Raw genomic sequence first — 26,304 nt, forward strand, 5'->3', positions numbered from 1 at the left:
CCCAGGATGCTCTGAGATTTTCAGAAAGCATTGGCTTTTGTCTGGGCGTCATAAATTGGCCTCTGTCACGATTCACAGGCAAGACCAGGCTTGCAGAGACTGAGCCCTTCTCCCTCCGGCAGGGAGAACGCTGTGACTGGGGAGCGTTGGCTTTGGCCGCACCATGGGTTTTGAATGACCCTCGGGAGGTCATGTGAGAGTTGTTTCTGGAAAGTGACTTGGCCAGGTGGGTGTTTGTGGGCTCAGCAGTGGCGGAGATGACAGAGGGATATAGAGGGAAGACTGCCCCCCCCCCCAAGCCTGGGGGAGAGGCCAGTTCCCTCCCCAAAGGGCTGCAGCCCTCCCAACGCCGCAGTCTTTCCCAGATTATCGTCAGTAACTCACTGCTGACGACCCGCGGAGGCACCTGCACACTGCTACCTCGAGAAACCCATTCTCCAGATGAGGAAACCAGGGCTTGGAGGAGTTGGGCTCCTGTCCTCCAGTGCCCGACTGTTAAACAGCAGATCCAAAGGGGCGCCTGGGTGGCTCAGTTGGTTAAGTGTCCGACTCAGCCCCACATCGAGCTCTGCGCTGATGGCCTTGAGCCTGCTTGGGATTCTCCGTCTCCCTCTCTCTTTGCCTCTCCCCACTTTCGCCCTCTCTCTCCCTCTCTCTCTCTTTCCCTCTCTCTCCAAGTAAATAAATAAACTTTTAAAAATATTAAAAAACAAACAACAAAAGGCAGCAGATCCACTCTAACCTTTCAGCTCCTAACCAGGCCCCACACTCGCCAAGCACACGCGGGAGGCCAGCACTGTCAGCGTGGGGTGGGAGCCCGACTTACACTTCCGTGGGCTTGCTGGCCCTGCCTCCACGTGGTCATGATGGCTCCTGGGGCCTCCCCCACCCCAGACCCCCCACCTCTGGACTCTGGGGCTCAGCATTGTGTCCAGGGTCCATCTCGTGCCAGCTCCTGCCTGCTCAGGGCCTCAGGGGCCTCCCCTCCCGTGGTGTTTATTGCATTGTCCACTGGTGTTTGGAGACCGAAGAGAGCGGCCTCCTGGGTTAAGTAGCAGAGCCTCTTCCTGGCCTCCAGAGTCCCCATTTCCCGCCTGCCTCTGGCCACCCTCATGGAACCGCACGCTGGCTGCGGGGCCCCGCTCCCTGGAACCCCGCCGGGTGTCCCCTCCCCCTCTGGGCCTAGCAGTCCCGACTGTTTGAATGCCGCCTGCTCACTTTGCCCTGCTGACCATTCTTTAGGATGATGGCAAATGCTCTGCTTGTCGGCCTTTCCTGTGACATCTGTCACCAGCTGCCCCACGAAGTTGCTGTTCTTGTCCTCTTGTCCAGATCAGAAGTGGAGAGCTGTGCCTGTTTCTGGCTCTCAGACACCTAGCATGTGCTCCGTAATCACAGCTTGCGCCGAGGGGAAGGAGGGCAGTCGTCCGTCTCCAGGCCAGGTCTCCCCTGGGAGAGGTGGACCCGGGGGCTGTCTTGTGTCACAGGACTGCCGTGGATCTCCCTGAGGTTTGCCTTGAGGCTGGGTGTGAGGCCTTGGAGGCCCCGGGCGACACCCAAGTTGCCTTTTTTTTTTTTTTTTTTTAAGTTTATTTATTTTGAGAGAGAGCGAGCGTGAGTAGAGAAGGGGCAGAGAGAGGGGGAGAGAGAATCCCTCTGTGCTGACGGCAGAGCTCGAAGTCACAAACTGTGAGATCGTGACCTGAGCCTAGATCACGAGTCAGACACTTAACCACCTGAGCCACCCAGGCGCTCTGACACCAAGTAGCTTTTCGGCACTGCTGGTGCCGCAGCCCAGGAGACACCTGCTCGGTGGGCAGGGTCATGTGTGTTGTCCATTCAAGGCACAGAGGAGCAGGTGAGGAGCCTCCTGGGGGTCCAGCAAGGACCCCCTCACCTGTGAGGCTGTCCTGGGCTGTCCTCTTGGGGCCCTTCGAGAGGCTAACCTCCTGGTTCCTGAGGGAACCATCCTGACTCTCCTAGAGACGGTCTTCCAGACCCCACCCAGCTGATGCACGGTGCCCAGAGTCAGAAGCTATATATATGCCAGGCCCCTCCTGGGAGGCTGGGTACTTCTCACGGCCTGGTGGGAACATTGACACGACAGTCTTCCCCAGACTCAAAACCCCCTCGGATAGGGATTAAGCCCCATCCCTGTGTCTCCTCCATGCGGCACCGTGCTGGGCTCACAGCAGGCGCCCGGGACCTAAAGCTGCATCCCTCCGATGGCGGGCTCCCTCCTACAGCAGACACCCCTGCCCCCATCTGTAGGAGATGGCAGGATGCCCGGGCATGAGCTTTGTTTTAACTAAATGCGCGTCGGGGCTGATGGGGCGATACCGTGGTCGGGGTGGGGTGTGTTTGGGACCTGCGGAGGGGTGGGTCCAGAGCATGTATGTAGCTGCCCCTTTCCCCTCCCAAGGGGCCCACCCTGCTCCTGGCCGCTTCGGGTCTCCTCTGGCTCCAGCAGGGCCCGGGAGCTCAGCATGTGGGCGGCAGAATCTGGGTGAACCCTTCCAGATCCTCCTGGCCACCCACCTGCTGGGGCCCAACCTTCCCCCCAAGGCCGCCTGGCCAGGGACCGTCTCAGTCTTGCCTGTGTCACAGGGATGTGCCATCTTGTTACCTCAGAACTCCTCCCCGGCTCAGAGTGGTGCGTCCGAGAACCTCCCTGGACTGGGGGTTGGTGGCTGGGGGAGAAGCGGTTTGGAGATTTTATGAAGGGACCTGGGGGGACCTCCTGAGCAAGAGCAGGACCAGCGCTAAGCTGGCTCAGAACAGACCCCACCCTCCCGTGTCAGGCCTGGTACAGGTAGAGGTGGAGGTGGGCGCAGCCCAGGTCGGGTCTCACATGTGGAGCCCGAGGAGAGGCGTCGCTGGTGGGGGAGCCGACTCGGGCCCGGCGTCCGAGCGCTCGCTGGCCTGTCCGCCGCTCCAGGCCCCGGACCCTTTCGGGGCTGGCTGCGCAGGAACTGTGGGGGAGGACTCGGTGGCCCGTGGACCCCCTCCTGCCCCCCCACCCTCATCGCCACCCTGGACAGGGATTACCACGGGCTAAGAGTGACAAGCTAGAGCCACTGGCCCCCGGGACCAGAGCTAATCCCCTGCCTCCCCTTCCTGCCACCCGCTTCCAGGCCAGGCTCGTTTCCTGAGCAACAGGGCTGGAGGTTCAGAGTGGAAATGATGGCTTCCTGGGGCAGGAGGGGCTCCGGGGGCTCCCTGGGCCCAGAGCCACAGGTCCTGATGGCCTGCATGGGTTCCTGGGGCCTGCGTCTTTATCTCCTGCCCAGTTCTCTCTTTATTCTCAGACCTCCAGCTCCTCTGCTTGGCTTCTCTCCAGAGGCTGAGTGTGTCGTGGAGGGATGTCGAGGAGGCCCATGGTGAGGATGGAGGGAGCTGGGGGTCAGGTGAGAGGTTTCTCACCCTGCATCGTCACTCACTGGGGTGTGGGGGCCCCCCCCCCCCCCCCGCCCCGCGCTATGACAAAGAGGCCTGTAAAGCAGGTGCAGATCACAAAGAGAAAGCCAGAGTGCCAGCATCCAGGCAGAGCGGGTCTCCCCGCCTCTCACCTTGCCTGGCGCCGCCTTCCACTGCTCTTAGCGTGGAGCCCAGGGACGCCGTCAGCTTGCCTTGTGCCAAGCAGCTGCCGGGCTCAGCACTTTCCTAAACTCCCTGGTTTACCCTCTCAGCAGCCTCCCTTCGGGGCAAGGCTTATCATTATCTCCATTGGCCAGATAAAGAAGTGGACGGTCCGGGAGGCAGATGCCTTTCCGCAGAAGGCCACACCACAAAACCGTGACCGCAGTGCCACACTGCCCACTGCTGCCGTGGCCAGGCTTTGCTCTGGCCTCTTGCTGTTGACAAGATGCGGCGGTCCCTGGTCCCTCATGAGGGCTTTGGCCTGAGCAGGGGCAGGGAGAATGCCACTGTGGTTGCTGGGGGTGATCCAGGGTGCCCTCTGTGGACCCTGGATGCATATCCTCCTCTCCCCCCTCCCCTTCTCACCATAACTACCACTTACTGGGCATTTAGACTGGCATTACTTCCGATCCTTGACATGCTCTTGTGCCCGGTTGGCAGGTGGTTAAGACTGAGGCCCGGACAACCCTCATAACCTGCCCGTGCTCAGTGGGGGGTGATGGAGGGGCACGGCCAGGAGGCAGCTGCGGTGTCAGGAGCTTCCTTTGAGGCCCCCAACAGGCCCGGGGACAGAAGGGTGACAGAGCTGGCCCTCTGCGTCGCACAGCACCTTTACGTGTCTCGTGTCAGTGGATGGTTATAACACATGGACGCACAGGTTCTGTGACCACTCGCGTTTTGCAGGGGCAGGCCAGGCTGGGAGAGGAGGAGCCTCCTGGGGCTTACATCTAGAAGCTGGCAGAGCCAGGACTCCTGGGGTCGTGCAGCACGTGTGGTGCGGCTGCCCAGTACGTTAGGGGCCCAGGCAGCGCCCCAGATCTGGAGGTGGCCTCTGGGGGACGACAAGGGGGATTAGGAGACATGAGGCCGGGACCCCAGGGCTCAAGCAATTGCCACCCATCGCCTGCATTGTTTCTAGATCCCTGGGACTGGAGGCGTTTGTTGGGCAGTTGCTGTACTCCCCCCTTCCCTCCCCCTCACCCCACCCTGCAGCCAGTGAGGTGGGTGGAGGGGCCCAGAGCACAGATCCCCCCAGTGTCTGGGCCGGGATTATCCTACAGCCCCCACCTGTCACCACATGTGTGGCCAACGAGGGCCACTGTGGATTGCCTGCCCTATCCCTCCAGTAGAGAGGGTTGGCTCCAGTCTGAGCAGCTGTCCCTAGTCCCCCACCCCTCAGCCTCCTTGACCTTACCCTCTTGGGGTTTTTTTTCATCTTTGGAGCACAGGAGGCTCCTGCCATCTGCAAACTCCCTGAGGAGCACTGTTTGCACAGCCCAGGGACAGGCTCAGGAGGTCTGCGGGCCTTGGGAGGGCGGTCCTCGAGCCTGGTCACTCTCGGCCCTGTGGCCTGGTAGGTTCTGGTCCGCGTTGCCCCCATGCCTGAGCCCCAGGATACCAGGGGCTGGTGGCACGGTATCTGGTGCGTCTTCAGCTGTCCCCCGGCGCTGGGAGGGAGGAGGCCAGGCTTCGCCTGGAGGCCTGAGGAGACGCTGTCCCCGCCTCGGCCTCCTTGCAGGTCCTTGTGGCCAGCACTCAACCTGCAGCCCAGCCCCTCGCCTCGTCACTTCTCCCGGCTGCGGCGTCTTCAGCTCCGGGTTCCCCGTCCTGCTTCCCCATGCTTTCTCTGGTCCCCATAGCACGGGTGGCGGCGTCCTCCCGGCTGACCCCACCGTGTCCTCGTCCACAGGATGAAGCCGACGCACACCATCGTCAACTGCTGGTTCTGCAACCAGGACACGGTGGTGCCGTACGGGAACCGCAACTGCTGGGACTGTCCGCACTGCGAGCAGTACAACGGCTTCCAGGAGGTACGGCCGGGTGGGGCCGGCGGGGCCGGGGACCCAGGCAGCTTGTCCAGTGTCCCTGCCACGAGAAGCAGCGGATCAGGGTTCAGACCGAGATGTTTCCGGCTCTGAGGCCCATCCACCGCTTTGCCTTAGACCAGGGGTCGGCGGGCTTTCTGCAGAGGCCGGACCGTGTTTTCGGTTTTGCGGGCTGTCCTTGCAGCGGCCCTGCTCTGCCAGGTGGTGCAGACCTGAAAACTCGATTCACAAACACGGGCGGCCGGCCCACGGCAGGATTCCGAGGGAGGGGGCAGGCCACACTCGCGGCGTCTTGCCTGTCGGGCTCCCCGTGAGGCTGCTTTAAAAGAAAGTCTTCCGCCGCTGCTTGTAAAGAAAGGGGGTGTTTGGGATCCGCCGCCACTTCCCCCGGGGTGTTGCCGGACGTGGCATCCGTGGCGGCTCTCCTGAGTCTCTCTCCCCGCTGCTGACTCGGGTCCCCTCCCACCCCCAGAACGGCGACTACAACAAGCCGATCCCCGCCCAGTACCTGGAGCACCTGAACCACGTGGTGAGCAGCGTGCCGGGGCCCCGCCCCCCCGCGCAGCCGCAGCAGTGGGTGAGCAGCCAGGTGCTGCTGTGCCGCAGGTGCAGCCACCACCAGACCACCAAGATCAAGCAGCTGGCCGCCTTCGCACCGCGTGACGAGGTGAGGTGGGCACGAGGCGGGGCCCCGGCCCCCTCCCCCTCCCCCTGCCGCACCGGCCCCACGTTCCGGGTGTGTTATTTCTTCCGTCCCCGTTGGAACACACTTCTCGCCCTCCCTCCGTCTCGCGGTTGCTGCTGTCCTGGGGCTCCAAGCCCGGGACGTCATTGTAGAAACCCCAGTGCCTGCCAGAGGGGCGTGTCCCAGGGCAGGGGGAGGTCGGGTCCTTGGGCGCCCCACGCGGGCCCTCTTGGACCAGTCCTGTCCGCGTCCCTGAGTCCGTCTTGTCCACTGGCCGGGCAGGCAGTTTGCCCTGCAGTTCCGGGGAGAGGATGATAGGGGAGCAGCCTGGTGTTAAGAGTTCGCCCCCCAGCAGGCCTCGCCCGCCTCGGGGGTCCCCTGACCGCAGGAGAAGAGCCCGGCTGAGGCCCAGAGACTGTGGCTTTCCCATGATCCCGCCGGGAGGGGAGGAGGCAGGGGGAGACCGGGAACCTGCATAAAGAAGGGAAGGCGTGTGCAGTTTGGCAAGCAGAGAAGCTTTTGTGGCACATTCAGTCCCAGCCAGAGATCAGACCCATAACTCTCCTGGCCACTGCAGACTGAAATGTTCGGCTCCCCTGGCAACAGGGAAGGAGAGGTGTGTTGCTGCCTCTCTGGGAGAAGGGGGTGTGGGACTCGAATCTTCTGAAATATTCCTGGAGCCCAAAGCACCCTTCAGCTCCCACTGAAGCCCTTGGTTCTCTAGTGTTTTCTGGACCCTTGGTCTTAAGCGCACGGGCAGGCCTCTGCCTCCATCTAAGTAGCGTCCACCCGGAGCTGGGTTCTCCCTTGGCTCACCTGCCCTGCTGGAGCTCTTGGGACCCGGGAGCGGAACCTGAAGCAGGGACCGCATCCCGAGCTCCTGGCCTCCAGGTGCATCCTGTGCGGCAACAGGACTCGGCTAGAGTGGCTCCTGTCACCTCTGGGCCCCTGCCGTGTGTCGGCTTCTGGGCCAGGCCTCACTCCCCGTGGCCAACATCGCCGCAGGCAGTAGGAGGCCATCGGTCCTGTTGGGCACGGAGGAAGCGGGTTGTGAGTGGGCACGACTTATTCGTGGTCACCGCCCTTGTAAGTGAACCCAGATCTGACCTGCTCAACACGAGCACCCCCAGGGGCCCCCCCCAGGACCCTGAGCCTCTGTCGTCCCCCCCGCAGGGCAGGTATGACGAGGAGATCGAGGTGTATCGGCACCACCTGGAGCAGATGTACAAGCTGTGCCGGCCCTGCCAGGCGGCCGTCGAGTACTACATCAAGCACCAGAACCGCCAGCTGCGTGCCCTGCTGCTCAGCCACCAGTTCAAGCGCCGGGAAGCCGACCAGACCCACACGCAGGTTGGAGCAAGGCACCCCACGGGGCGTTTGGGGAGTCACGGCCCTTGGTTTTGTGCAGGAAACCCCTGCTGGGGGGCTGAGCCCCCGAGACTGTAGGCAGCTCTCCAGAGCCGAGACCCTTTTCCTGGAGGCAGTAGCCTTCCCCCGGGACCCCTTTCCCAGCTGTTCGCAGGCCTCTTCGTGCCACTGGCCTGAGCAGGTATCCCAAGAAGAGTGGGTCTGTGTTGTAATACGCACATACGGTTTTTCAAATTTTTTATTTAAAATGTTTTTTTTTTTTCAACGTTTATTTATTTTTGGGACAGAGAGAGACAGAGCCTGAACGGAGGAGGGGCAGAGAGAGAGGGAGACACAGAATCGGAAACAGGCTCCAGGCTCTGAGCCGTCAGCCCAGAGCCCGACGCGGGGCTCGAACTAACGGACCGCGAGATCGTGACCTGGCTGAAGTCGGACGCTTAACCGACTGCGCCACCCAGGCGCCCCTCAAATTTTTTAATGTTTGTTTATTTTTGAGAGAGAGACAGACAGAGCATGAGTGGGGAGGGGCAGAGAGAGAGGGAGACACAGAATCTGAATCAGGCTCCAGGCTCCGAGCTGTCAGCACAGGGCCCGAGGCGGGGCTCGAACCCACAGACACGAGATCATGACTGAGCCAGAGTTAGAAGCTTAACCAACTGGGCCACCCAGATGCCCCAATACATGTGTATTTGTGCGCTTGGGCCAGGGGTTGTGAGGGTCCTAGCGGACCCGGGCACTTCTCCGACACAGGCACGCGCTCCCCCCAGCACCCTTCGTGGTGGATACCCCCTGAGGCCCTGTGACTCCCGTCTACAGCTGTGGAAGCCAGACTCGGAGTTCGAGAACTTGCAGAGGGCTGGGCGCCAAGACTACCTGGCCAAAAACTTTTTAATTATCATTATACTTGGTTAATGGAATGTTCTGGTTTAAAAAACCTGAGGTAGTATGCTTCAGATTCTGTGTCTCCCTCGCTCTCTGCCCCTCCCCCACTCGTGCTCTGTCTCTCAAAAATAAATAAAACGTTAAAAAATTTTCAAAAAGCCTGAGGTAGTAGCAAGTGGATTTAGAAGTAAAAACCATCCCCTGCCAGAGACGTTCCTGCCCAGATGTGCTCTGTGTCCAACTGGCATGTGGTTTCCAGTCTGAGTGCCAGGTCCCTGACCGCGAGGCCACACCACCGGCCCGCACGGCCGGTTTTGCACAGCAGGACACTGACCTTCAGCTTCCCCCCTCACCACTGTGTTCCTAGACCAAACAGCTCATTTTTTGTGTTTTTTTGACTGGGTTTTTTTAACTTCAGTTTGGCCAGAGTTCTCTTCTCTGTTTATTGCAATTCCACTGAAAATCACAATAGGAATTTCTGATGAGAACCTGATGAAATGATTAAAAAACTTACTTGAAAGAAACCTGATCACCCTACCACCAAAAGGGTTTCTCTGAAGAACGTGATAGAGCAGTCCCTGCCGGCCGGGGTGACTTCCCCAGCCGGTGAAGGCCAAGAAAGGAGGCAGATGAGTGGAACCCAGCAGGAAACCTAGAGACCAAGCTGGGATTACGTAAGGGTTTAAGGCGTGAGGAAGGCACCACCTCTGACCATCAGGAACCAGGTGGACTCTTCGGCGGGCGCTTGGGGGCGCTGGCCAGGCCCTCGTGCAGAGTGGGCACCGGGAATGGCTGTCGGTGGCTCTGGCCACCCCTCCGACCGGTCTTTCTCCCTCAGAGCTTCTCCTCCTCGGCGAAGGCCCCGGTCCAGGTCATTGTGCTCCGCGCCCTCGCCTTCCTGGCCTGCACCTTCCTGCTGACCATCGCGTTCTATGGCACCAGCAACCCCTTCGCCCCAGAGGCCACCCTGCCCCCGGCCCTGCCGCCTGGTGGCAACGGCTCGGCCACCCCTGACAACGGCACTGCCCCCGGGGTCGACGGCTGGCAGCAGCTGCTGGGTCTGCTGCCCGAGCACGCGGCAGAGAAGCTGCGGGAGGCCTGGGCCTTCGGGCAGAGCCACCAGATGGGCGTCGTGGCCCTGGGCCTGCTCACCTGCCTGCTGGCCATGCTGCTGGCCGGCCGCATCAGGTGCGTGTGGGGCCACGCAGGGCCGGGACTCGGTGGGAGGAAACGCGCTCGGGTTGAAGCCGAGAGGCTCTGCTGGGCACACGGCCACACGCTAGGCTCCGCGGTGTGGCCGGAGCCAGACACGGTCTCTCTTCCCCGGCAGCTGGGAGTCTGAGGGGCGAGAGGAAGACAAGTGGCCTGCCTGAGAGGGAGTGGTGGCACCCAGAGCCAGCCTGCCCCTCACCGCTGTGCGCTTGGGCCTCGTGGCGTGCTTTCGTCCCCCTCGGGTGATGACAGTCACCTGCCTCTGCGGTCGTCGGGGGTCCGGGTGGGGCCCTTGTGCCCCCTGTGCGGTTGCAGACCCTGTAATGAGTGGCTTCCGTGTTGGCTCAGTGGCTCTGAGGGAGGTTCGGTTGTATAGACTGGGAGGAACTGAGCTGCTCAGCCGTGCAGTGTGGAGGTGTTGGAAGTGGGAGTCCGAGGCTCCCCGCTCTCCTCTTGGCCCTGGACTCTGTCCTCCGAGCCGGGTTGCGGGGGGAGTGGACACAGGGGGGGGGGGTTCTTGTCCTGCTGCTGGGGGCCCTCACCGCCGCCCCCACTCTGCCCCGCAGGCTCCGCAGGATCGACGCCTTCTCCACCTGCCTGTGGGCCCTGCTGCTGGGGCTGCACCTGGCGGAGCAGTACCTACAGGCCGCCTCGCCCGGCTGGCTGGAGACGCTCAAGTTCAGCACCACATCCCTGTGCTGCCTGGTGGGCTTCACGGCAGCCGTGGCCACAAGGAAGGCGACAGGCACGCGGAGGTTCCGGCCCCGAAGGTCAGAGAAGCAGCAGTGACTGCGGGGGGGAGGACAGACGGACGGACGGGCCCAGAGCAGGGCCCCTGTGACTTGCGTCTTTGTCACCTGCCTCACTCTTGCCCCCGCCCAGCCTAGAGCCCCCCCGCCCCCCGTGCTTTCCAGCACCAGCAAGCCACCCTCCCCGCCCACTCCCCAAGTGCCCTAGAGCCACCCACCACTGCCGCACCTCTCTGGCCAAAGAGCCCATCGCTGCCCCCAGACTGGGACACGGGTGGCCCATGCGACCTGCCTCTGACCGGGGGCCTTGGCTGGCAGTGCAAAGAGGCCACGCCCCGGTCCTGAGCGGGCGGTGGGGGTCAGGTCCCTGCTGCCTGCTGCTCCTCTCACTTTGCCCCATCTCAGGGGCTGGTGACGGTGGCTGCGGGCTGGGCCCTTGCCGTGTGGCCTGACTACTCGGGCTGCTGGGCATGGGCGGGTGCTGTTGAGCAGGGGCCAGAGCAGAGCCCCCCACCCTGTCTCCACGTCACTTCCCCGGTCTGTCCTTTCGGTCCTGCCCATTGTCCAGCCAGCCCTCACGGAGCCGGGGACCCAAGAGGACACAGGGCTCGCCGCCGCCGCCCCTCCACCCCCCCAGGATTCATAGCTCAGTTCCTCCTCCAAGACCTTCCTGAGACCCATTGTCCCTCAGCCTCCTGCCCTGGGAACAGAGAACACAGTTCTTGGGTCCAGACTGGCCACGAGTGTGTGGGGCGAGGCTCTCCTCGCAGTGGGCCGTAGAGAGGCCCACTGGCCCTGTGGTCAGCAAGCGTCTTAGCAGCCAGGCCGTGGGGGTTTCGCCCAGCTGGGGTTCTGAGCAGTCTTACTCGTCTGTGATTTGGGCACTGCTGGGGGCCAGATGGAACCAGGGCACGCATGCGCTGCTCCCTCTTCCGAGACGCGCCTGGCTCTCCCCTGCAAAGGCAGGACTGCAGGGGCTGGGGTGAGGCCTCCTGAGCCAAGGCTGCCCTCGCTGGCTGGCGGTGGAGACCCGAGTGCCCTCGGCCTGCTCCCCCACCCCATGCCTGGTACGTCCCGTCTCCTCCTCTCGCCCCCGCAGGATGCCTGGGGAAAGTTCTCGCTCCTTATGGGCAGCACAGGGCAGGGGCCCAAGAGCAACACACATGGCAGCAGGTCATTTGTCACCTTGTCCCTCTCTGGCCTGTCACCACCCTCCTGACCCCTGGAGCCCCTCGTGGAGGGTGCCGGGCCTCCTGCCTTGTGCTTCCCTGTGAGGCACTTTCCTTTCTGTGGGTCAGGTGGGAGGGTAGGGACAGTGCTGACCCAGAGTCACCGCTCCAGGGGAATAGGGCTGCTACTCAGTAGCTGTGTGGTCCCGGCCAGGCCCCTGCTCTTCCCAGTCTCCGGTTACCATCTGTGAAATGGAAGGTGGGCCTCTCTCCAGGGTCTTTGAATGCTGACCTTGATGTGGATACGTGCGGAGGAAGCACTTAGCCCGGGGCACTGTCTCTGAGTGTCCGTTCCCCCCCCCACCTGCCCTGGCAGCAGGCGGCCCAAGGCTGTCTCCATCCAGGCATTCTGCCCTCTGCTGACCCCACATTGGGCCCCAGATCCCTCCAGGGCCGGGGTGCCCTGCCACTCGTCACTCTGAGTATAAGTCTCCCTCCAGGAGTGACCCCGTGCTCTCCCCTTTACAACACATCAGAGCCCGGGGAGGACAGAGGCAGATTCCATGCGTGTGAGGGTCACACTCGGCAAGGGGCCACCAGCTAACAGCCCGACGGGCCCCTCATGGGGCCTGAGCCCCACCGTCATGGTCCTCGTGTTCCTGGGGCCCTAAGAAGCCAGCCCACACCACTCATGCCCAGCCTGGCATCCGGATGGGTCTGGAGCGGCCCCCTTAGCCGTGTGGCCTCGGTCAGTGCCCTGCCTGGCTGGGCTCTGCTTGTTCTCTGTAGAGGGCGAGGCGCTAGGTGACTGGCAGAGCCTGCTGGGCTGGGGCGGTGGGGGGGACTGCCCGTCCGCCTGTCCCTTCTCCCCCAGTCAGCCTGCCTGAGAGGGGAGAGGAGGCGGCAGGTACCGGGCGGACAACTGCTGGTCTGATGGCAGAGCCGCCCTCTTGTGTGGATCCCCTGTTCTCAAGGAAACTGATGGCGTGATGCTAATTACTGCTTTTCTTGGCGTGGAGTAGAAGCAGGACATCTGTGTGTATGTGTGTATTTAAGTTAAATTATTTATAATAACCATAACCGGCTCTCGTGCTGGCCAGGAGCCCCTGCCGAGCAGATGTCTCTCCTGCCCTCTCCGGGGACGGAAAGACGCCCTCGTGAGCCGAGCCTCGTAGGAGGGAGGCTTCCTGCGCTTTTTAGAGTTTTGTGTGACTTTTTAAAATTACGTGTCTGTCCTTTAAAGTTCATGACCTGGAGCATATTCCCAGCGCCTTCTGATGTTACTGGCAACAGCTGAGGAAGTGCAGGCATCACTGGGATCATGGCTTATTAACTGGAAGTGTGTTGCCCCTACCGAGGACCTCTGTCCCCTCCACTGGGGACGACTGTCAGACCGCCTGGGGTCGGGGTGACCGTCTCCAAGACGCGAGGGAGGCCCCCCCTGGCTGTCCTCTCCCTCGGCGTCCGGGGTCCCCGCCACGGGCTGAGCCACCGCCTCGACGCACCTGCCCGGGAGGAGCCCGTGTGTCTTCTGTCCGTGACTGTTGCGCAGTGTCTTGCCCTCTGGTCGTGTAGTAGAACCGTGGACGATTGGCCGGTGACGCTTGCTGTAACCGTAACTCCTGGCCGTAGATGTCTTGTTTTTCATGCTGTATTTTCAATAAATGCCTCCGGGACTCTGCTTTTACCGGCGGCCGTCAGGTACCATGTCTTTTTTGTTTTTTCTTTCACGTTCCTTCAGAGGTTTCTGTGCCAGGGGCAGGGGACTCGGGGGTACAGGCATGCCCACGGGGGGTCAGATTTGGGTGCTGGCGCCGTGGGCATCGGGCGGCTCCGGGCCTGGCTGCCCTCACGTGCCCTGCTGGGTCGTCTTTTCCTCCGTCTCAATAAACTGCTACGTAAAATGTAGTTCTCTCTCTCCTTCTGCTCCCGTCTCGCACTGGGATTGGGTCGAAAAAGACCAGACAGCCCCCTCAGTGTCAGATGGGACACGGTACAGCCTCCTGACCTGTCCCGGAACCCGTCTGTCCCAGTGGACGTAGATTCGGACTCAGGGCTGAGTGCCTCTCTGAGACGGGGTGCGTGGGTGCAGGGTGGCCGGGGTGGGGGAGGGAGGAGGGGGCCTTGCCAGAGGAAGCTTCGATACTTGTGAGCTCTCCGAAGCCTGGCAGAGATTGGGCTCTTTTACGGGAGTTTCCCAGGGACCGTCCGCCACAGAGCCACGATGGGAGCTCGCTTGGCACTTTATGAGGATCTGCTGGTTGACTGATGTCACTGCGTGTCACGGCAAGAGGGGTCAGACCAAAGAACTGTCTCCTGCTCGGTGCCAACATTCTTAGTGGGATCAGAGATTGGGAACAGCACCTGTGCCAGATGGATGAGAGACTGAGCTTTAAGCACTGGGGTGGCGGCCCCAGGTGTGAGCAGGATCTGGGAAAAGCAGGGAAGAGCCGGAAAGACGCTGGAAGCCTCTCCTGGGCACAGCTGACCACTTCTGGACCCCGCAGCCCACCTTGGAGCCTCTCCCCTCACTCGCTGGTTACCGGGGGTGGGGGGTGGGGGCGGGTGCAGGAAGCCCAGCGCAGGGTCCTACCGCCTGCCCCCGTTGCATCCTCTGGGAGGTGCAGGCCCCGGCAGGGGACGGCTTCACACGTGATCAGAGCAAGTTGGCCAACGGTCCCAGGGCATCTTCAGTGAGTTCAGTGTCCCTTCCTCCCCCAGCTAATCCCCGAGGTGGTGGCGCCATTCTGCCATACGGTGTCACTGCTCTACAAATGATGACACAAAATCCTGTTCTCTGTTAAGAGGCAGACTCTATCCCAGCTGTTGTGGGGGTGGGGAGGGAGGTGTCAGACAGGCTTGGGCAGGACAAAGTCAGCACGTGGAGTGCGAGCACGTCCAGCCTGGGGTTGTCCAGACCCTTCTGGTGATTGGCTTGATGAGTTCCTGCCTCGGTTTCTCCATGTCCCCCAAATGCAGGGCCCTGCCCTTGGTTCTGACATCCAGGTAGTCTCCTGGTGCTCCCGGAAGGCATGAAAAGGTCCCATGATTCTCTAGGAGGGCAGCAGCAGACCCCACACTTGCCTCGTAGTAAGGGGTGTTTAAGGGGGTGGGGGTGAGAAGTAGCGAGCAAGTCAGTGGAGTGGAGTGTGGCTAACAGCGCCCTGAGAGTGTGGTCGTGATGGGCCCAGGGCGGGTCCCTTAGGCCCCCGGCTCTGCTGCAGGGCCTGAGCCAGCCTGCCCCTCCATCGGCACATTGTCCATGGCCCCAATTGTCCCTTGGCACTGAGGTAAGGCTGGACCTCCCCAGCTCCGTCCAGACGGCAGACTAATGTATTAACTGCCTCCGTCCCTCCCCTCCCCCCCATAATCGGTTGCCTTAATCAGAAGCATGGTTGACATTCTGGCTTTTGGGGCCACCGGGTCCCATTGTGTGATCTCTCCCATTCTCGAGTTAAAGAGACACTGTCACCTTCCGTCTTTTGGGCAGCCTTGCAATCGTTGACGGGTCTTCTCTAAGCTGGAGTTAGGCTTGCGTCCCGCAAGAGCTCTTCCCCGGGGAGTCCCCAGCCTGGCCGCCCCCACCCCCTCCGCTCCGCAAGGGGCTTTAGAGGAGCGTCCCAGACCAGAGAGCAGCAGTGGGGTTCCCAGAGGCCGGCCCCGGGGAGCAGGGGGCGCCTTGAGCTCAGCCGTCCTGTCAGGAGGCTCTGGGCACGGAGCACGGAGTGGCGAGGGGGAGCCCGAGGTTTGGCCTTTTACTGAGCGCCTGGCACGGGGGTCGGGCGTTCTTGCTTCAAGGCGAAGGGTCGGCATGAGGTTGGCAAGGGCGACAGTGTCACTTTAATCCCGAGACTCGTAGTGGAGCTAGTTTGCTGTGAGGCTGAGTGGGACCCGAGGGGGCATGCCGGGAGGGGTGGGTCACGCTGGCACCTCCCAGCCACCCGCTCCTAATGGCGTGACTGTGGTCGAGCCGCTCCTCCGCTTCAACTAACGCACGCCTCCCTGGGACCCCGACTCCGGCCCCACCTGGCACCAGGGGAGAGGGGACGGGACCTGTGTGGAGGCCGCCTCCAGGGCCTCCCGGGGCTGACCCTCCTCTTCTCTCCCGCGCCCGACGGGCTCCCGCAGGTGTTTCCCGAGAGACTCGGCCGGCCTTTTCCCCACGAGCCCCGGCCTGGCCATGCCCTGCCCGAGCGCCACCGGCCCTTCGCCGTCTCTGTTCATCCCCACGCCGCCCGGCTTCCTGCCGCTCGCCAGCCAGCAGCTGTTCCGCTCGCCTCGACGGGCCTCGCCCTCCTCGCTGCCGGGCCGCCTCAGCCGGGCCCTCTCGCTGGGGACCATACCCTCCCTGACTCGGGCAGGTAAGAGGCGCTCCAGCGTGGGCAGGCGGGGGACACGGGGGCGCCCGCCGGGCACGGGGTGGGCTGGGGGCGGGAGGTGGTTAGAGCTCCTGCTGTAGAGACGGGCAGAGCTGGGGTCAAACCCCAGTGCATCCGCTCAGTGGCTGCCTCCGGTCAAGGGTCTTCACTGCTGTGAGCCTCAGTTGCCCTCAAAGAAGACGAGGGCAGTGGTAGAGTAGAACCTGCCCCGGGGGTGTCTGGGGCACGTGAGGTGACGCATGTAAGGTTCCTGGAAGGGCAGTGGGCACCCGGTCCACGTCCACGCACGTTGGGGGCTGTCTCTTCCCACCATTCCTGCTGTTATTGTTGCTGCCGTTGTTCTGAGGCCCTGGGGGCTGGCAGATTTGCCCCTAGCCTTTTGGTGTGACCCAGGGGGCCGGGGGTGGCTCGGGTCCGCCGCATTTATCGAGCGCTGGCTGCACGTGGGCTCTGGTGTGGCTGAGACCCACCTGGTCCTTGTCTCAAGACCCTCTGTCTCTTCCTTCACCTTCTCTGGTGGAATCTTCCTGGGAAGTCCGTTGCAAATCAAATCCAGTTTTTCTTTCCTCATCGCCCTCAGCTCTTTGGGAAGCCACTTGGCCAGACTGGGCTTTGCCTCTTCCTCCGGGCGGGTCCTGGGGCCTGGCTCCCGGGGTAGCAGCTTTGGGGGTGGGAAGCCGCCGTGAGGAAGTATCCCAGCCTCCAAGAATATGGGCGGCATCTGGGTTAGAGCAGGGTTGGTAGGGGCGCCTGGCTGGCTCAGTCAGTTGAGCGTCCGACTTCCGCTCAGGTCGTGATCTCCCACGGTTCGTGGGTTCAAGCCCCACGTTGTGCTCTGTGCTCACAGCTCGGAGCCCGGAGCCTGCTTCGGATTCTGTGTCTCCCTGTCTCTCTGCCTCACCCCGGCTCGCACTCTGTCTCTCTCTCTCAAAAGTAAACATCGAAAAACAAAAAACAAAACAACGGGCTCGGTGACCTGCGGTCAGGGTCTCCTTTGAGCCCCTCGGCAGCTCGGCCAGGTTGGGGGCTCCAGCTCCAGTCAGGTGCCCCTCTGAGCTCCCGTTTCTTACCCCCGTGACTTGCCCAGAGTCCCCCTGCAGCTTGGAGCTGAGCTTTGTGCCTGAGCTCAGGTTCCTGGCCCTGTCACGTGCAGGTCAGCGGCCTCCCGCTTAGGGGGTGTGGGTCGTACCGCAGGAGGAACGGCTCAGATGGTGGGTGGGATCCAAGGTGGGATTGCCCTGAGTCCAGATGCCTGGACTCCAGATAGTTCTGTGTAACCAGACACGAGCTGACTCCTCCTCTGGGAATGGTCATCCAGCAGAGTTCCTGACCCCCTGCCTGTGGCCCTGGAGCTGGTGGGACCTCTGTGGGCTCTTTGTGAACAGCATCTAGGGGTGTGGGGGCGACCGTGGAACTCCCTGGGTGTGGGAACCTGGGAGGCCCAGCAGCTGAGCCCTTCCCCCGGAGTGTCCTCTAGAACTGTCCATCAGGCCTTCAGGTGGGGATGGGGCTAAAGGGGCCCAAGGTGGGGACAGGGGCCCAAGCTCCCAGGACTCTGTGGGACTTGCTGGGTTCAAATCCTGCCAGAGCCCTCTGAGGGCCCTCTTGGGGAGAGAGGTGCCAACTGCAGAGGACAGCAGTCTCGTTTTGCTCTTTATGTAAAGAATTTTTTTTAATATTTACTTATTTTGAGAGCCAGCGTGAGCAGGGGAGAGGCTGAGAGAGAGGGGAGAGGGAGATTCCAAGCAGGCTCCACACTGTCAGCACAGAGAGCCTGACACAGGGCTTGAACTCATGAACCTCGGGATCATGACTTGAGCTGAAATCAAGAGTCAGACGCTTAACCGACTGAGCCACCCAGGCGCCCCTTGGTTTTTGCTCTTTGAAAAAAGGAGGGGCGCCTGGGTGGCTCAGTTGGTTGAGCATCCAACTTTGGCCCAGGTCATGATCTCACGGTTCGTGAGTTCGAGCCCCGCATCGGGCTCTGTGCTGACGTCTCGGAGCCTGGAGCCTGCTTCGGATTCTGTGTCTCTTTCTCTCTCTGACCCTCCCCCATTCACGCTCTGTCTTTCTCTGTCTCAAAAATAAATAAACATTTAAAAAAAAAACTGAAATAACTGGGGCACCTGGCTGGCTCAGTCAGTACAGCATGCGACTCTTGATCTCCGTGTCGTGAGTTCAAGCCGCACGTTGAATGTGGAGCCTACTTTAAAAAAAAAAAAAAAGACCAGTTAATGTCCACAGGGTGCAAGGCAGGGACCGGACCTCCGAGAGGCACCTTCCTGCTCCTCCTGTTCCCTGTAGAGCAAACGCAGGGTTGAGAAACTGAGGCGTACCACCACCGCCCCTCCCTCTGGAGAAAAGCCCAGCAGCTGCCAGTCTGACGGTGGCAAAATGAGGGGGCTCAGACTTGCCCAGCTGTAAGCCAGGCTTGGTGATAATACACACGTCATGGGGTGGTTGTGAGCACCTGATGTGGCAGCCAAGTGCCAGGAGCCAACAGCTGGGAGCAGCCAAGCAGGCCCCCAGCCTGTGACCCTGGGAGGGTCTAATATGGACAGCTGTGCCTCCGGGCTGAGGTAGGCATATCAGGGAAGCTTCTAGAACAAAGCCCTCAGCAGACACGACTGCTGGCGTTAGTATGGGATGAGAACACCCGTAACAGCAACGACCAGAGGCTTAGCTCCTCCAAGATGGCTAAAGGCCATTTTGCTTGTACCCCGAGTTGATAGTAGGATGGCTTTCCTCATCTCCCCTGAGCAGAGACGTCCTTCTCTGTCCCCGGTGGCTCTTGAGTAGAATGTGGAGAGGGGAGACGCCTGGGGCGTCGGGAGCTGCCCTGCCCTGGGCCCGACACTCCTGGGAGGACTCTCCGTACTCACCCACCAGGACAGCAGAGCTGAGGAGCTTCCATTTCAGACCCCTTGGGAGGGGTGGGTGGCATCCCACCCACCGTGGAGGACCCACGGTCTCCCTGTTGCCCTGTGAGGTGTGAGGCAAGGGGACTCGGGAGCAGCCCCGCCCCAGGGGCAGCAGGGCAATTCTGTGGACACAGGCTGGTCTCGGGACGTTCAGTGGTCGGAGGGACCCCAGGGTCTCCACTGCCGGGGGCCATTAACGAAGAGTTTCTGCAGCTCCTTGGCTCAGGTAACCAGGAGGCACTGGTGGTCTGGGGCTCAGGCACTGGGCCAGGTTCTGCTTTCCTGTGTCTCTCTTTCTCGCCCTACTCGCCCCTGCACCTCCCTGATCCAGGCTCACCCCTGCGTCCCTACAGCTCACACCCAGCAAAGAGACTGCTCTCCTAGCATCCATACAACCAGTCCTGGAAAGGACTCTGTGCTTGGGCCACGTGACCACCCTTACCCAGACACATGGGTTGGCCTGAATCTGTGTCCCTGGGCCTTATGGGGGAAGGGGTGGGGGGAAGGGGTAGGCAGCGTGCTGTGACCAAGGGACCCTCAGAGCCCCAAGGGTGGTAGAACAGCAGTTGCTCGTGATGGCACACGGTGGTCGCTGGATCTTTCCACACTCAGCTCTCGGCTAAGCGCTGGGGGAACACAGGGTACGTGGGGTGTAGTCTCTGCCCTTGGGGTGCACATGACTGAGGAAGAGCAGCGTGTTCAGTGTTCCCTGAGGGGCAGCGCAGGCCGGCAGGCACAGGGTAGTGGAGGGGCAAGACCCCAGAAAGAGCAGGCTATGGGGGGGGGGGGGGGGCGGGTGGGTGTCGGTTTCTTTATCCCTGAAACGAGAGATCTCCAACACTAGTTCAGGGAGTCTGTTGAGAGCTTGTGTTTTCGAGAAAGTTCGGCCTAAGTGACAAAGGCTGGATGTCAGCAGAACGGCGGCTGGAGAATGGAGAGGGTGGGTGGCTGTCATTACCACGGGCCTGACCTATCCCCCTTCTGTTTCCTCTCCAGACTCAGGGTATCTGTTCAGTGGGAGCCGCCCACCGTCTCAGGTGTCTCGATCTGGAGAGGTTCCTGTTCCAGGTAAGGAGGACAGGGAAGTGTGGGCCAGGGTTTCCAGAGCATCCTATGGGATGGGACGGCAGCCTGGTTAAACATGAGCTTTGGGGTCCCACGGGGTTCTGTGTTCGAGTCTCAGTCCTGCGCCTCCCAGCTCTGCAGCCCTGGGCAAGTGACCAACAGCCCTGTGCCTCAGTTTCCTCTAGTTTCCTCTTCTGTGAAACGGGCGTGGTGGTTTCTAGGATTAGCTCTAATGCTGTCACCCTTATCAGTGATGATTGTTGGAGACCACACTCGGGATTAGCTGAGTTAGCTGACCGAAATTAAGTCAGTGCCCTCGGGGGCGGGGGGACGCGGCTAAGGGTCTGAGATCCTCTCCCTTCCCTCAGCTCCTGGCAGGCTCCCCTCTATCCCCAAGTTTTGGTACAGCCTCATCTTTCCTCTCCGGTTAACAGAGGAAAAGCACCGGGAACCACGCAGCCGTATCAGGGATAACGGTGCCTGTAGCAAACATTCAGCCTTGTTTTCACTCCTCCCGTAAGCTGTCGTTTCTGCCGTCCTCCTGCCCTCCAGATTACTTCTCTCTCCTGTCGGGATGCTGTGCCTCGTCCCCACTCCCTTCCCCGGCGCCCTCCGTGGCCGGCTCCGTGGCCTCCAGCTCTGGCTCTCTGCGCCACCGCAGGCCCCTCATCAGCCCGGCCCGGCTCAACCTGAAGGGGCAGAAGCTGCTGCTGTTCCCGTCGCCCCCCGGGGAGGGCCCCAACACCCCCAGCAGCTCAGACGAACCCTCGCCCCACAACGGCAGCCTCTTCCCCATCGAGCCGCCGCACGTCCCACAGAGATCACCGGCGCAGGACACGAAGCTCACTGTGGGTACGAACCCCCCCCCCCCACCCGGCCGCCCTCCCAGGAGGTGGGAGAGCCCAGCGGGGCCGTGACGGCGACTGTGGTCATGTGCGGCGCTGGGACGGCCCTGCAGGTGGCCACACGGGGCCTGTCCTTGCTCTTACCGAGCGTGTGCAGCCACTCTTCCCAAGCTCCAGACGCTCCCGGCCTGGCTTCTGGTGACCTTGAACGCTCCAGGACATGGCCTTCCGTTGGCTGATTTTATTTTCTTCTTTTGCAATTGACCTTGAGAGTCCTTTGTTCCTTGGGATGGGTCAAAAGCACGTGATACCGTGCTGGGCTGCATCTGTCTGGTCATGGATGTTTTTGTTGTGCTCAAGTGATGCTCTGTAAAGCATCTTTAAATTTTTAAAATTAGGCTTCAGCGTTTAAAATTTTGAGCTTTCACGTTAACATGTGGATTTCCTGTGTCTCTTACAATGTCGGAAGGCCCGGCCACAGCGGGTCTGAACACTGGCCAGACAGGTGGAAGGATGGGTTGAGATCCCAGTCCCAGCCTCTGCCACCCCGTGCCCCGCCCTGTGCCCCCAGAAGCCTCCTTGTGGCCGCCGTCCGCCTGTTGGCGACCGAGTTTGCTGCTGCGCGTCTATAACCAGCTCCCTTCACGGCAGCCACGTGGCCGGGATATGAACGAGGACCTGGCCTCCCCTTGCCCGGGGTAGGGCAGGTGGGCTGGGACGGGCACGGCTGGCCACATCTGAGGACTGTCCTGGGATTGGAGGTAGAGCCGGCCCACGTCTCTGCCTGGGGGTGAGCCGTGAGCACCCGCTGAGACACCTCTTCTCTCTGCAGACATGAGGTCGATGCCAGAAAGAGGCAGTGCCTGCAGCAGCCGCTCCATCAAGAAGGAGGATGATTCCTCTCAGTCCTCCACCTGCGTGGTGGACACCACCACCCAGGGGTGCGTGGAGGAGGCCGCCGCCTGGAAAGGTCTGTGCTCCGATTGGGAGGGGGGCGGGGGAGGGGCGGAGGGGCTGTGGGTCCGCAGCCACGGTCATCTGGTCCGTCTGGGACCCTGAGAGAGAAGGCCCTCCAGGGCCCTCGAGTGACAGAGGGCAACTAAAGAACCCACCCAGCGCCTTCTAGGTCCAGCTACCGCCCGGCGTACAACGTGGCCACCCTGGGATCAGGCCCCATCAGCAGAAGGTCATAGGGAGCTGTTTACGTTTAAGACAAAATTTTTTTTAATTTTTTTTTAATGTTTTTATTTTTGAGACAGAGAGAGACAGAGCATGAGACAGAGGAGGGGCAGAGAGAGAGAGAGAGAGAGACACAGAATCCAAAGCAGGCTCCAGGCTCCGAGCTGTCAGCTCAGAGCCCGACACAGGGCTCAGACTCATGGACTGTGAGATCGTGACCTGAGCCGAAGTCAGATGCTTAACCGACTGAGCCACCCAGGCGGCCCCCAAAAAATTTTTTTAATTTTTTTTTTTTTTGAGAGAGAGAGACTCAGAGCAGGGGAGGGGCAGAGAGAGAGGGAGACACAGACTCCGAAGCAGGCTCCAGGCTCTGAGCTGGCAGCACAGGGCCCGACGCGGGGCTCGAACTCACGAGCTGTGAGATCATGACCTGAGCTGAAGTCGGACGCTTAACGGACTGAGCCACCCGGGTGCCCTGGGAGCGGTTTACGTTTACCAGAGTTAACATTGCGTAACAGTAAAGACCTAGGTCCTCGGCTCTTCCAGCCACGTTTCAAGTCCCCATTGCCCTGTGTGGGCAGTGGCTCCTCTGCGCCAGCACAGATATGGGGGGAAGACGCTGGCCAGAGAGCCTGGCGCACCGCGGGGCTAGTGCGGGGGCTGCAGGCACAGTATGAGGTCAAATCCTGGTTCCAGGTAAAGCACCAGGCACGCTGTGAGCACCCAGAGGCCAGCACAACTGCCGGTGTCCCCAGGGGACACGCGTGTGGAGAAGATGGATGGACAGTCACGAGGGGAGTCTTTCTGCAAAGATGGTTCCCTGTCTCTGGAGCCGACAGGAAATGGGTGCTGTCCCCAGAGCACAGACCTGGGGCGGGAACCCCGGTCCGGAAGCCTGGGCGGGGTACTGCTCCTCTAAAGTGTCTCTTTTCTGTCTGTAAAGTGGGGGTCATGCCCCCAGGCCCCCTCATGGGGTACGAGTACAGCACACCCAGTCCTCGCCTGGTAGCACGGGCTCAGGAGACGAGGTGCCTTCCGGGAGGCAGGACTTGGCCCACTGACCCTAGATTCAGGGGTCTTTCTGGGCAGGGAGGCTCCTGGGAGCAGGGCCTCAGGCCCCACAGCTGCATTTCCGGTGGGCTGGGCCGGTGGGCTGCTGCACGGGGACCTTTTAACCGGGTCTCTTCGCTCTCTCTCTCTCTCAAAGGTCGTGTGGGGCCCTCCCTGGTCCGGGGCCTCCTGGCCGTGAGCTTGGCTGCCAACGTTCTCTTCACTTCGGCCTACCTGTACCAGGTCCTGCGCTGACCCGCGGTCCGCGGCCCCCAGCGCCCGGAGGGGCCTGGAGACGCCCAGGTGCACGCTGCTTTCACCACTGCCGGCCTCAGAGCCCCCCTGAGGGGCTCCGCCATCCTCGCCAGGGCCTTTGACCTCGCTGGGCCGGTCCTGCCTTCAGGACCCCTGCACCTCACCTCAGCCGACCGCTGAGCCGACCGCAGGGCTGAGCGTGTCCGTGGGGTCGCTCTCCTCCCTGCCCGTCTCCTTGGCCGAGATCAGTTGTGTTTGGTGCTGACCCCGATCCTGAAGCCAGGGATCCCCGAGGGGCCGTGGGGCCCTGCGGTCCCCTCCCTGCCACCCGGCCCGCCCGGCGGGAGTGCCACTACTGTAGCTACAGCAGGAGCTGGCTGCCTCTGGACCCTGTGCTGCGGGGCTGTGCCCGCATCTCGTACTGTATCTCCCCATCCCTCTGCGGCTGCCTCGGCTTCCCTGGCGGGGGGTGGGGGAGGGTGGAGGGACGGTCCCTGTGTCATTCGCTCTTGGCCCTGCCCGGTGAAGAACAGACCCCTTGGGCAGGCCCCCTTGAGGATGGGCATCACCTGCCCGTGTCTCCCCCCGTTCTACCAGCCCCCTGGCTCTCTTGGGTGGGCAGGCGGGTACTTGGGGTCCCCGGGCCAGGGCCCTTCGGAGTTCCAGTGTAAACACCCTGCTGCCCCCGGCCAGCCTCCCTTCTGCCCGCTTGTGCCCCTAGTTTATTACCTCTCGTGACCTTCCCGGGCAGCGGCCCGTTACCCCGAGAACACTACCCAGGGTCCACCCTGCCCCGCTTCCAGGCCTGCGCTTCTGGGCCCCTCCCTCGCGCACCGCCCACAGGGGCCTTGCTCAAGCCCCCAGCCTGCACTGCAGGACGGGCCCCGTCAACCTGCAAGTCTCCAGTGAGACCACTCCCTGCCCTGCCCCTGCCCCTGCCCCCCCGTGAGCCTGGCCCCTCTCAGCCCCTGAGACCCTACTTTTCTCCCTTTCATTCTGCTGCCTCCATGGGCTCCGTGTGGCCTCTGTTTCCAGGCCACCTGAGCTCTCATTCCTTCCCACTCCGCCGCCCCCTCAGGCCCTGCCACTGCTCCTACAGCCCGGCCCCCTCCCCTCCCCACCCGTGCCGGGGTCCTGTCCTGCCCCCGAGAGGAGGAAGGAGGGCCCTTGGTCTGGCACAGGGAACCCCCCCACTGCTGTGAGGAGGGAGTGTGTGTGTGCATGTGGCCGTCCGAGCCCCGCAGCCCCTGCCACCCGGGGCCTCGCACGCAGGTGCCGGCAGCCTGTGTCTCACACAGGCGTGTGCACCCGGGGAGGAATTGGCAGCCTTGGTGAATCCTGAGACTTGGCGGCTGGGGGCGGGTGGTGGTGGTGAGGGCAAGAGGAAGGGTCTTTATCATTCAGGGATAAAGTTTAATTTTATTTTTCTACACATTTTTGCCAGGTAAGGCATTTTGCTGGTAAGCAGGATGCCCCCAGTTCTCCCTGCCAGGGAGGTTTCGTTTTTTTAAGCCTTGGGTGCTTTTTTAGTGATTTTTTTTACCACGTGGGGAAGGAGTCGCCCTGACTTTCCCTCGCGCCTCTTCCCCCTAGTCCTGTCCTGAGAGCTGTTTCCCCTCCCTGCCCCCCACCCCAGGACGTGGGGGGGGGGGGCCAGGGGCCGCACCAGGACCCTGAGTCCAGCTGCCAGAGATGATTCCAACTCGAAGATGGTGCTTCTTGGCCCCCATTTGTATAGCGGGCACGTGTGTCCAAGTTTTTAAATTTTCTTTTTTGCCTAACAAAGCCAAACTCCATTCCCTAGTACCCTTCCTCTGTGGCTCTGAGGAAGCCCCAAGAGTGCCCTCTCCTCTCCTCGGCCCCTCCCGCCGGGGACCGCCGGTCCCCACACCCCGCAGGGGCCGGGGAGAGGCCAAGTGGGGAGGGGGGCTTATGTTTTCTTTCAAACAAAAAACACAACCTTATTTTTCTTTATAAAAGCAAAAAAAAAAAAAAAAAGGGAAACCAAAAAAGATACCAACCTTTGAACTATACCTTAGTCCGTCTCGTCTGTTCTGTTCACTGGGCGGCTCAGGCCTGGGGGAAGCGTCCTGGCTGCCCTTGGAAGTCAGTTCACTCCTGCCTTCAGCACAGCGTTGAGGGTGGGGTCCTGGGGCTTCTGTCGGGGATGCGGGTGCGGCGTGCCGCCCCTGGAAGGCTCAGGGATTTGAACGGGAGACCAGCTGCGCAGGGCAGGCCTGCCCAGGAGGGGCGACCAGAAGCTTGCTGAGCAGGGAGCCCAGGACCGCATGAGCAAGGGCTCCGGCAGAGAGTGCTGACTGTCGCCGCAGAAAAGCCCATCTTAACCAGCAGTCCCCAACCTGACCCCAGAGCTACAGGGGCAACGGACCTTGTTTCCTGAGCCCCTTCGGGATGGCCCCCAGGTCCTCCCAGCAGCTGGGGCTCGGCATCAGCCCCTGAGGCCTCACAGTCCCCCAGGTGAGCAGACCCAGCTTCAGGCCCAGCCTGGGCAGGTGCAGGGTGGGCCTGGAGAAAGCAGTTGAGGGTGCCGCGCTGGACAGAGACTGAGCCCGGAGACTGGGGACAGGGCCCAAGGGGTGGGCCTCCTTAGTGTCCGATGTATGAGCTCTGCTTGGGCTGCCCGGTGACCACAGGGTCTGCGTTTCTGTGGGCTCAGTTTAACTCCAAAGTAACAGGTGAGGGGATGATCAAACCGCAGCACAACACAGGGGCACAGCCCCAAGGGGAGGATGGGGGGTGGGGGTGGGGTGGCTCCCCGGGGGGCATTCGGGAGGGGGCCAGGCTGGGCCAGTCACTCTTCCCAGAAACTGGCCCTCTGGGATGGCAGGTGGAACCTCAAACAGACCCCGGAGTTCACTGACAGCGAGGGTTGGTTCTCCTGCCCCGAGGCCCTGACCAACCACCCTGCAAGGAGGAGAAGAGCTGGGGGCTCCCAGGTCCCCTGGCCTGTGCTGAGGAGGGAACCGGAGGGTCAGTCCCCTTGCGTTGTCCTTGCTGACGTCTTCTGTTGTTTCCTTATAAAAGGGGAACCTGTTCATCGTAGAACATCTGGAAATAGC

At 61.8% G+C, this 26,304-nt stretch overlaps 1 protein-coding gene across 1 annotated transcript; it reads left to right on the top strand.

Annotated features, from left to right (window-relative positions):
* Nucleotides 1–3,385: 3,385 nt before the first annotated feature.
* Nucleotides 3,386–25,222, top strand: TMEM201 (transmembrane protein 201). The gene is made up of 11 exons (XM_040460638.1): nucleotides 3,386–3,407; nucleotides 5,330–5,450; nucleotides 5,938–6,132; nucleotides 7,324–7,500; nucleotides 9,239–9,588; nucleotides 10,179–10,382; nucleotides 15,659–15,891; nucleotides 19,827–19,898; nucleotides 20,448–20,747; nucleotides 21,573–21,710; nucleotides 23,127–25,222. The coding sequence occupies exons 2-11, from the start codon at nucleotides 5,331–5,333 to the stop codon at nucleotides 23,222–23,224; spliced, it is 1,887 nt and encodes a 628-aa protein (XP_040316572.1). The 5' UTR covers nucleotides 3,386–3,407; nucleotide 5,330; the 3' UTR covers nucleotides 23,225–25,222.
* Nucleotides 25,223–26,304: the final 1,082 nt, after the last annotated feature.

This window comes from Herpailurus yagouaroundi, unplaced genomic scaffold, assembly GCF_014898765.1.
Source record: "Herpailurus yagouaroundi ecotype Mexico unplaced genomic scaffold, PumYag 77, whole genome shotgun sequence".
Lineage (NCBI taxonomy): Eukaryota > Metazoa > Chordata > Mammalia > Carnivora > Felidae > Herpailurus > Herpailurus yagouaroundi.

Excerpts from the sequence above, each read along its gene's own strand:
- TMEM201 (XM_040460638.1), top strand. The coding sequence starts at position 5,331 with ATGAAGCCGACGCACACCATCGTCAACTGCTGGTTCTGCAACCAGGAC. Across the intron at positions 9,589-10,178 it reads CTGCTGGCCGGCCGCATCAG|GCTCCGCAGGATCGACGCCT; the intron begins GTGCGTGTGGGG and ends TCTGCCCCGCAG. Across the intron at positions 15,892-19,826 it reads ACCCTCCCTGACTCGGGCAG|ACTCAGGGTATCTGTTCAGT; the intron begins GTAAGAGGCGCT and ends TTTCCTCTCCAG.